The sequence below is a fragment of the Coregonus clupeaformis genome, chromosome 18, assembly GCF_020615455.1.
Source record: "Coregonus clupeaformis isolate EN_2021a chromosome 18, ASM2061545v1, whole genome shotgun sequence".
Classification (NCBI taxonomy): Eukaryota; Metazoa; Chordata; class Actinopteri; order Salmoniformes; family Salmonidae; genus Coregonus; species Coregonus clupeaformis.
In genome coordinates, this window is record NC_059209.1 from 16614350 (window position 1) to 16625039 (window position 10690).

The 10690-nt window shown below is 44.4% G+C and overlaps 1 protein-coding gene across 1 annotated transcript; it reads right to left on the reverse strand.

Moving 5' to 3' along the window:
• Positions 1-2381: 2381 nt before the first annotated feature.
• Positions 2382-8689, reverse strand: LOC121550263. Its single transcript, XM_041862445.1, has 4 exons — positions 8507-8689; positions 8092-8328; positions 7098-7278; positions 2382-4340 (listed from the first exon to the last, which is right to left on the reverse strand). Exons 1-4 carry the CDS (start codon positions 8667-8669, stop codon positions 3842-3844), a joined length of 1080 nt encoding a protein of 359 aa, XP_041718379.1. The 5' UTR covers positions 8670-8689; the 3' UTR covers positions 2382-3841.
• Positions 8690-10690: the final 2001 nt, after the last annotated feature.

Here is a 10690-nt window from a genome sequence, read left to right on the forward strand (position 1 = left end):
GGAAGTATGTTGTCTTCTGTAAAGGGATGTCACTCAAAATGGTGTATGTGAGCGGGTGGAGTGTTGATTGCAAATATCTTCAGGGTAATTATTTGGTGAGACATTTTGCATCGGCTTTGCAATCTTAATATGCACTGATAATGGATATTATGCTGAGGATCCTGCTGTGTTTAGAAAAAAACGCTCTTAGTTGGAATTGGGACAACCTCAATGCCTTTGCTAAAATACTGATCTGAAGAATGTGGTCAAAAGTTTTGAGAATGACAGGTATTGGTCTTCACAAAGTTCGCTGCTTCAGTGTTATGATATTTTTGTCAGATGTTACTATGGTATACTGAAGTATAATTACAAGCGTTCCGTAAGTGTCAAAGGCTTTTATTGACAATTACATTACGTTTATGCAAAGAGTCAATATTTGCAGTGTTGACCCTTCTTTTTCAAGACCTCTGCAATCCGCCCTGGCATGCTGTCAATTAACTTCTGGGCCACATCCTGACTGATGGCAGCCCATTCTTGCAAAATCAATGCTTGGAGTTTGTCAGAATTTGTGGGTTTTTGTTTCTCCACCCGCCTCTTGAGGATCGACCACAAGTTCTCAATGGGATTACGGTCTGTGGAGTTTCCTGGCCATGGACCCAAAATGTCGCTGTTTTGTTCCCCGAGCCACTTAGTTATCACTTTTGCCTTATGGCAAGGTGCTCCATCATGCTGGAAAAGGCATTGGTCGTCACCAAACTGTTCTTGGATGTTTGGGAGAAGTTGCGCTCGGAAGATGTTGGTACCATTCTTTATTCATGGCTGTGTTCTTAGGCAAAAATGTGAGTCAGCCCACTCCCTTAGCTGAGAAGCAAAGAACCGTGGCGTGACCCTGGACAACACCGTTCTCCGCTAACATCAAAGCGGTGACCCGATCCTGCAGGTTCATGCTCTACAACATTCGCAGAGTGCGACCCTACCTTACACAGAAAGCGGCACAGGTCCTAATCCAGGCACTTGTCATCTCCCGTCTGGATTACTGCAACTCGCTGTTGGCTGAGCTCCCTGCCTGTGCCATTAAACCCCTACAACTTATCCAGAATGCTGCAGCCTGTCTGGTGTTCAAACTTCCCAAGTTCTCATGTCACCCCGCTCCTCCGCACACTCCACTGGCTTCCAGTTGATGCTCGCATCTACTACAAAACCATGGCGCTTACCTACGGAGCTGTGAGGGAAACAGCACCTCCTTACCTTCAGGCTCTGATCAGACCCTACACCCAAATGAGGGCACTACGATCATCCACCTCTGGCCTGCTAGCCCCCCTACCTCTACGGAAGCACAGTTCCCGCTCAGCCCAGTCAAAGCTATTCGCTGCTCTGGCACCCCAATGGTGGAACAAGCTTCCCCACGACGCCAGGACAGCGGAGTCACTGACCACATTCCGGAGACACTTGAAACCCTACCTCTTTAAGGAATACCTGGAATAGTCTAACAGTAATCTTTCTACACCCCCCCCCTCCCCAAGTGGTGGTTGTCCCACCGGCTATCCTAAATTGGATGCACCTATTTGTAAGTCGCTCTGGATAAGAGCATCTGCTAAATGACTTAAATGTAAGCAACCCCACACGTGAATGGTCTCAGGATGCTTTACTGTTGGCATGACACAGGACTGATGGTAGCGCTCACCTTGTCTTCTCCGGACAAGGTGTTTTCCGGATTCCCCAAACAATCAGAAAGGGGATTCGTCAGAGAAAATGACTTTACCCCAGTCCTCAGCAGTCCAATCCCTGTACCCTTTGCAGAATATCAGTCTGTCCCTGATGTTTTTCCTGGAGAGAAGTGGATTCTTTGCTGCCCTTCTTGACACCAGGCCATCCTCCAAAAGTATTTGCCTCACTGTGCGTGCAGATGCACTCACACCTGCCTGCTGCCATTCCTGAGCAAGCTCTGCACTGGTGGTGCCCCGATCCTGCAGCTGAATCAACTTTAGGAGACGGTCCTGGCGCTTGCTGGACTTTCTTGGGCGCCCTGACGCCTTCACAACAATTTAACCTCTCCTTTAAGTTCTTGATGATCCGATAAATGGTTGATTTAGGTGCAATCTTACTAGCAGCACTATCCTTGCCTGTGAAGCCCTTTTTGTGCAAAGCAATGATGCCGGCACGTGTTTCCTTGCAGGTAACCATGGTTAACAGAGGAAGAACAATGATTTCAAGCACCACCCTCCTTTTAAAGCTTCCAGTCTGTTATTCTAACTCAATCAGCATGACAGAGTGATCTCCAGCCTTGTCCTCGTCAACACTCTCACCTGTGTTAACGAGATAATCACTGACATGATGGCAGCTGGTCCTTTTGTGGCAGGGCTGAAATGCAGTGGAAATGTATGCAATTTGCAAATTGCCATCATCAACTGAGGCAGCAGACTTTGTGAAAATTAGTATTTGTGTCATTCTCAAAACTTTTGACCACGACTGTAGTATTTCATAGCAGGAATGTAATAACCAGTAATGACCTGTGGGGTGTACTCATACTGAATGTCTTGACTCTGGGTACAAAGTGATGATGAAATTAACAATCATAAGGTTATATAAACAAGCATTGTACTTCCTATCATATGCATAATTTATCTGTATTGTATTTGTGAAATATCCGCATAATACTCAGGAACGGTAGTAGGAAAAACACCTATGAACTCAGTAATGTAAAACGAGAAGCTCAAACATTTGATGTCAAAATTAGTAATGGGAACTAAATTCCCTTGAATTCCCCCTCAAACCCACCCCTAACACTCGGCCTATGTTTTTTTTTTCAAGTGTTTAATTGAAATCTGGCTGCTACAACCAATGATGTCATACGATGGATATGCATACCATTGATCCATGCTATTGATCAACAGCAGTGCTGAAATGGTATGGCTCCAGTGGAAGATGCACTATGACTATAGGAGGCATTTTTCCACCACAAGGGGGCAAAATGTATCCAAATCAAATGTTTATTCGTCATATGCTTTGTAAACAACCGGTGTAGACTAACAGTGAAATGCTTACTTACAGGCCCTTCCCAACAATGCAGAATGATTACAAAATATCCCATAACCTACTGTAAGGTATTAACCGAAGTAAGGTCATGTTATTTGTGCCAGTTTGACATTTGGTTTTTGGTAATGTGGCCAAATGATGAGTTGGTCAGAATGGTTTTGATTTGATAAAGTAATGGGACTGTAAAGGGAAGCTGAAGTACGGGGTCCTCTGGATAGGCATCACTCAGTCAGTAGCCTAACTAGAATTCTCCACTGCTCTGCTTATGACTGGGTAATGTCTCAGCTGCTGACCTTTGGGACTGAACACAATACAATGTAATTCCCCATCCACTTGCTGTTTTCCATGGCATGCATTTGTATTTTCCCACGTCTCTCGTTTCAGTTCTTTATTCACTGCACCATTAGTGTAATGTTATTTCTATTATGTCTGTAAGGATCTGGACAATTTGAAGAACCCAGTCATGACATGAACACAAAGCTGATCTGTTTGTGTACTTTGATATCTCATATAAGGTATTTTTTAGCCCAGTGTAATATACATGCATGTTTACATGCTTTTTCATCAGGGAACCACATTCTCTATACAAATATTTGCCTTTTCTGAACTGGAAGCAAGATCACAATATCATCTTTGCCTCTGGCATTTCCTTGGATCAGGTTATGTCAGATAGTGTTTTTACAATCACAGCTCCCCCTGTAAGGTCTAATCTTTTAGCTGACTATTTCTTATGGTTGGATATGAATCAGTTGGGTCTCACTGGCAGGTAAGATATTCCAACAAACCCAAGATATGGGATTCAATGTGAATGGCAGGATGAATGCTCTTATGTCTGATTTGTTGTGTATCTGCCAATATGCCTCTGCAGAACAAACACACTCTTAATCTCCTGGGGTCCAGAAAGACCCCACACAAAGGTCTTAGTGGTTTTTATTTTGGGGAGTCTGTTCACATGCTGCCTTAAAGATGTAGGGTCCCTCCCTTGAACAGCTGCCGGCATTATCTGGAGAGGGATGCATTCCTGTTTCTGTTCCATGTCATGTCCATGAGCTCTCTGCTTTGGAACCACAAGGCCATTTGTTCTGTAATGTGTTATCCCCTGGAACCTGGGATTGTCAGTGGGCTCCATAGAGCTGATGATGTCCTCTGAGGGGCCCTGTAGACTGGGGTTTAATGTAGGGGCCTCCTGTATTTGGACGGTTTCTTTATGATCCTGTTGTAGACCAGTATTATTGGTAGGGTTCAGCATTGTGACATTTTCTGAAGGGGTCGGTGTTCTGATCATTTCTGTGGTGTCTTCTAGGCCGTTGTTTTCTACTGTAGGCCTGTGATAAATAGATGTATATGATTAGAAAGGAAATGGATGACAAATGTTAAATTTAGCCTCACTATGTTAAAATGTACTGCTATATTTCACACCATATGTGTTTCTCTGCCATAATTTGATCAGTGGCTATCGTATTTCTACACCAGATTCCATGGGAGACATGATAAATTCTCCTGAATTCCTACTGAGAGCATCTGGGAAAACTTGTTCATGTGGTGGTCACTGCATGTTTCTGTCAGAAGCTTTTTTGTCTTCTCACCCACAATGACATCCTATTTCAGTGCTCTGTTATGATTTCTGGATGGAGGGCAATAAAAAACGGAAATATCACATTTACTAAAGCATTCAGACCCTTTACTCAGTACTTTGTTGAACCATCTTTGGCAGCGATTACAGCCTTGAGCCTTCTTGGGTATGACGCTACAAGCTTGGCACACCTGTATTTAGGGAGTTTCTCCCATTCTTCTCTGCAGATCCTCTCAAGCTCTGTCTGGTTGGGTGAGGAGCGTCGCTGCACAGCCATTTTCAGGTCTCTCCAGGGATGTTAGATCGGGTTCAAGTCCGGGCTCAGGCTGGGCCACTCAAGGACATTCAGAGACTTGTCCCGAAGCCACTCCTGTGTTGTCTTGGCTGTGTGCTTAGTGTCGTTGTCCTGTTGGAAGGTGAACCTTCGCCCCAGTCTAAGGTCCTGAGCGCTCTGGAGCAGGTTTTCATCAAGGAACTCTCTGTACTTTGCTCCGTTCATCTTTCCCTCAATCCTGACTAGTCTCCCAGTCCCTGCCGCTGAAAATCATCCCCGCAGCATGATTATGCCACCACCATGCTTCACCGCAGGGATGGTGCTAGATTTCCTCCAGACGTGACTCTTGGCATTCATGCCAAAGAGTTCAATCTTGGTTTCATCAGACCAGAGAATCTTGTGTCTCATGGTCTGAGAGTCCTTTAGGAGCCTTTTGGCAAACTCCAAGCGGGCTGTCGTGCCTTTTACTGAGGATTGGCTTCCGTCTGGCCGCTCTACCATAAAGGCCTGATAGGTGGAGTGCTGCAGAGATGGTTGTCCTTCTGGAATGTTCTCCCAGCTCACACATGCTTTTTAAGTTATGCCCACAAATGTTCTATAGGATTGAGGTCAGGGCTTTGTGATGGCCACTCCAATACCTTGACTTTGTTGTCCTTAAGCCATTTTGCCACAACGTTGGAAGTATGCTTGGGGTCATTGTCCATTTGGAAGACCCATTTGCGACCAAGCTTTAACTTCCTGACTGATGTCTTGAGATGTTGCTTCAATATATCCACGTAATTTTCCTTCCTCATGATGCCATCTATTTTGTGAAGTGCACCAGTCCCTCCTGCAGCAAAGCACGGCCACAGCATGATGCTGCCACCCCCATGCTTCATGGTTGGGATGGTGTTCTTTGGCTTGCAAGTCCCCCCTTTTTCCTCCAAACATAACGATGGTCATTATGGCCAAACAGTTCTATTTTTGTTTCATCAGACCAGAGGACATTTCTCCAAAAAGTACGATCTTTGTCCCCATGTGCAGTTGAAAACCGTAGTCTGGCTTTTTTATGGCGGTTTTGGAGCAGTGGCTTCTTCCTGGCTGAGTGGCCTTTCAGGTTATGTCGATATAGGACTAATTTTACTGTGGATATAGATACTTTTGTACTTGTTTCCTCCCGCATCTTCACAAGGTCCTTTGCTGTTGTTCTGGGATTGATTTGCACTTTTCGCACCAAAGTACGTTCATCTCTAGGAGACAGAACACGTCTCCTTCCTGAGCGGTATGTCGGCTGCGTGGTCCCATGGTGTTTATACTTGCCTACTATTGTTTGTACAGATGAACGTGGTACCTTCAGGCGTTTGGAAATTGCTCCCAAGGATGAACCAGACTTGTGGAGGTCTACCATTTTTTTTTCTGAGGTCTTGGCTGATTTCTTTTGATTTTCCCATGATGTCAAGGAAAGAGGCACTGCGTTTTAAGGTAGGCCTTGAAATACATCCACAGGTACACCTCCAATTGACTCAAATTATGTAAATTAGCCTATCAGAAGCTTCTAAAGCCATGACAACATTTTCTGGAATTTTCCAAGCTGTTTAAAGGCACAGTCAACTTAGCGTATGTAAACTTCTGACCCACTGGAATTGTGATACAGTGAATTATAAATGAAATAATATGTCTGTAAACAATTGTTGGAAAAATTCCTTGTGTCATGCACAAAGTAGATGTCCTAACCGACTTGCCAAAACTATAGTTTGTTAACAAGACATTTGTGGAGTGGTTGAACAATGAGTTTTAATGACTTCAACCTAAGTGTATGTAAACTTCTGACTTCAACTGTATATAGACAGGTGTATGTCTTTCCAAATCATGTCCAATCAATTGAATTTACCACAGGTTGACTCCAATCAAGTTGTAGAAACATCTCAAGGATGATCAATGGAAACAGGATGCACCTGAGCTCAATTTCGAGTCTCATAACAAAGGGTATGAATACTTATGTAAATAAGGTATTTCTGTTTTTAATTTGTATAAATGTGCAAACATTTCTAAAAACCTGTTTTCGCTTTGTCATTATGAGGTATTGTGTGCAGATTGATGAGGAAAAAATGTGATTTTATCAATTTTAGAATAAGGCTGTAACGTAACAAAATGTGGAAAAAGTCAAGGGGTCCGAATACTTTCACGAATGCACTGTATATATACTGTATGTATGACATTATGACACCCATATAACACCCATAAATGAAACCATACCTCACATCCTCCTTCTCTATCTCTATATCCATCTCCTGCTCTTCATCCTCATAGTACGATGAAGAGGGCAGATAAAGATGCAGTGTGGATAATGTTGAGAAAGGCCTCCTCCCCCTCCACGTGTCCTGCTGCTGTCCATGTGTGTTGTCATATTTGGCGTTGCAGGGCACTCTGGGACATTCTTACAAGAAATGTGTTATAAAGTCAGTCAGTCAATGTGAGGGATATGGTTTTGGAGTGTCAACAGCTACCCTCTGAAACTACGGCTGCAGATGTTTGATGATATTCAGTCTTGGCTAATGTCCCAAATACAATATCTTGAAATTAACATGGTCAGTGTATGAGAGATTGAGCACAACTTTATTTAAAGCAGTGTTAAGACTGTGTGTGTGTGACCATTATCGATAGAGGATTTCAAAGGTAAAAAACAAAAGCTGCAGCTCAAAAACACATACCACCCTACAGCTAACACACAGATAGGAAATTTCATGTGAGCGGGTAATAAAATTGGTTGATTATTTGTTTGGGCAACCAAAAATAAACCACAGCTGTTTAGCCTGAAGTCAGAATGGGAAAAGATTAGTTTATCCATGTTGTTTGGATATGTTTATGGGAATTTGTGAGGTTGATGGAAGCCTGTGTGTATAGCTCTAGTGTTGGCTCATAAGAGAGCACTCCGATCAATGGGCATTTTTAATGGTTAGCACTAAGGGTAAACAGCAGCCTCAGTCACATTATGGCAGCGATGAGTACACTTTAGCTCCAGATGCTGCAGCACAAGTCAGGTTAGCCACTTAAGCAGTAGTAATTGGGCTTTTGATTTGTGTTTGATTTGTTACACGCAAAGCTAGTGCTCCTTACAAGTTAGCTTTGTGGATTAAGGGACTGTGTAAGCAAGCGAAATAGAAACAAGAGATAAAAAATGAGATCAAGAAAGAAAGAATTTGACAGATGGAATATATTAGATATTTTCCACTAAGATAAGGGTGTTTACCTGTCCTGTCCCTGACTTGAGCTCCAGGTCTCTGGCCCGGGTCTCTGCGCCTTCCTCCTCCCCCGGGTGCAGTAACTGGTCTGCTCATGGCTCTGGTTCCCCTCCCTGGGCTGTTCTCCAGTCTACCCAGAGCACTGCTCATTGGCCTCCCTCCCACTCCTCTGGCATTGCTATTGGGAGTCAACCTGGCACTGCTGCAGCTGGGCCTCTGCTGCAGAGTACAACGGAAGCCCTGGGCTGAGAGAACGCAGGTAGAGAACAGGATCTTCAAATGAAAGTAACAGCAATAGAGTTTTGATATTGCTTTAATGCACCATACTAATTTCCAACCAACCCCTGCATGATTATTTAATCAGAATGAATGGATTGTTTTGATTATGTTGCTGTGGATATGAAGGTATTGCTAGAGTATCACCGTAAAGGCAACTGGTGTAGACATCATCTGAAGAGGTGGGGTCTGCTGATGCTCTGAGGGATCGCCTCTGGAAACAGGATGTTGGTCTTTGTAACCAGGATGTTGGCCTTGGTAACCATGCAGAGTGCACTCGATCCATGCTGAGGCCTCTGGACTGAAACATCCCTATTGATTTATAGAAACAGGCTTTGGACTCTGAACTAAATGCAACTTTTCTCTTGGGCTCTTTTAATGAAAAATCCTTATTAAAATGAAATGCATACAGTTAGAGTGCAGCTGGCTGTGACTCACGGGACAGTAGGTAAAGCAGCACAATCCTTAAACCTAAATCACCAAAACATCTGCAAAAGAAGAGGATACTTCATTATGGAGCGTTAGACACAAGCATGTTCGAATACAAATGCAGATGTTTGAGTGCTGTGATGTTTGAACATGTCTGTTAGGACTCTATCAACACATACAGAGACTGAACATTAAAGCTACAATATGTAACTTTTTGGGCGACCCGACCAAATTCACATAGAAATGTATGTTATAGATCTGTCATTCTTATTGAACGCAAGTCTAAGAAGTGGTAAATCTGTTCAATGTGCACTATTTCTATGCTTCCTGTTCTTAAGTTTATTTTTTTGCATCTTTTACTTTCGGTTTTGTACACCAGCTTCAAACAGCTGGAAATACAATATTTTTGGTTATGGAAAATATATTTCACAGCGGTTTAGATGGTACAATGATTCTCTACACTATACTTGCTTGTTTTATCACATAAACTAACATTTGGCAAACTATTCGAATTTTAGCAACCAGGAAATTAGTGATTTCTGTTAATACTGTGTATCGGACAATGTCACAAAAACGATCTGTGTGCTTCCATGGGGCAGAAGTCAGCGTGTTGTTGTGATTCTGGATAGCCAGATTGCTAGCAAGAGTGACAAGAAACTGCAATGTGGGGAATCATAAGTGGCTCGTTTCAGATCGTTTGATCTTGTTCTTGATACCATGTCTTGTTTTGAGGTGTTTTGACTGATTTCATGTCAATGCTAATATGGCTAAAGTCCACTAGCGAGCTAACCAACAACTGTATGGATGTATTTGAGAGGAAACAACAAGTGCTCATTGTGCAAATGTATAGCTTACATGTTGTCAGCAATCTAAGCCAACGTAATAAACTGACCTTCTGCACCTCCTTCCTGACTACCGGCGTATACGTAACAGAATACGTATGGAGGAGATCCTCCACATTCTCCACCTCCTTGACACCACCAGAGAAGATCTTCATACCACTATCAGAGGGCCTCATACCACAGGTCGTCACAGTGAGTCAGTCCCCCAGCCTACCCAGCAGTCCGCCCAGGTCAGCGATGCCCGACTGTCCCTTCCGGAGAAGTATGACGGTACTCCATCGAAATGTCGTGGCTTCCTACTCCAGTGCTCCCTCTATTTCGTCCATCAGACGGGAGCCCCCACCACCGAGAGGTCCATTATCACACACTGTCATTTCCCTGCTGACCGGGCGGCCGTTGGAATGGGCTACGGCAGTCTGAAAGAGAGGAGAGGAGGATCTGGGTTCCTACGAGAGGTTCATGGCTCTGTTCAGGGCGGTGTTCAACCATCCTCCAGAGGGCAGAGAGGGAGGTGAGCGACTTCTCCAACTCCATCAGGGTGCTCAGACCACTGCGGAATACGCATTCACCTTTCGGACTGTGTCAGCCTCCAACGGATGGAATGAGCCGGCGCTCCGCACCCTATTCTGGATAGGACTGCGCGAAAAGGTACAAATTGAGTTGGCGTGTCGGGATGACAACCTTTCCTTGGACGCAGTCATCACGATGGCCATCCGTCTGGATAACCATCTTTGGAGTGCCGGTGCTTACCTCGCCTCCCTCCTTTGGCCGTCCTGAGGCAGAGCCTGAACCCATGGAGATAGGGTCCACAAACCTCCCCGCAGCAGAGCGGCGTCGCCGGAGGCTCTGCGTCTATTGCGGTCAGGAGGGGCACCAGCTTCAGCGATGTCCGGTGCGTCCCAACCCGGGATCCATGAGAGCAGAGGGGCGGCCCTGTGATCATCCGTTTCCCTGGAAAGGCTTGAGTACTACATCATCATCGTTAAGTACCGCTACCCTCTCCCGTTGGTACTGAGACGCCTCCTGGATAACCGCCTTTATGTTAAAGCGGAGAAGTGCC

What these genes read in the sequence shown, in the direction of transcription:
- LOC121550263 (XM_041862445.1), bottom strand. Translation starts at nt 8,669, where the DNA reads ATGTTTCAGTCCAGAGGCCTCAGCATGGATCGAGTGCACTCTGCATGG. An exon ending in TCAAGTCAGGGACAGGACAG is followed by an intron (nt 7,279 to 8,091) that starts GTAAACACCCTT and finishes ATTTCTTGTAAG; the next exon opens with AATGTCCCAGAGTGCCCTGC. An exon ending in ATAGAGAAGGAGGATGTGAG is followed by an intron (nt 4,341 to 7,097) that starts GTATGGTTTCAT and finishes TATTTATCACAG; the next exon opens with GCCTACAGTAGAAAACAACG.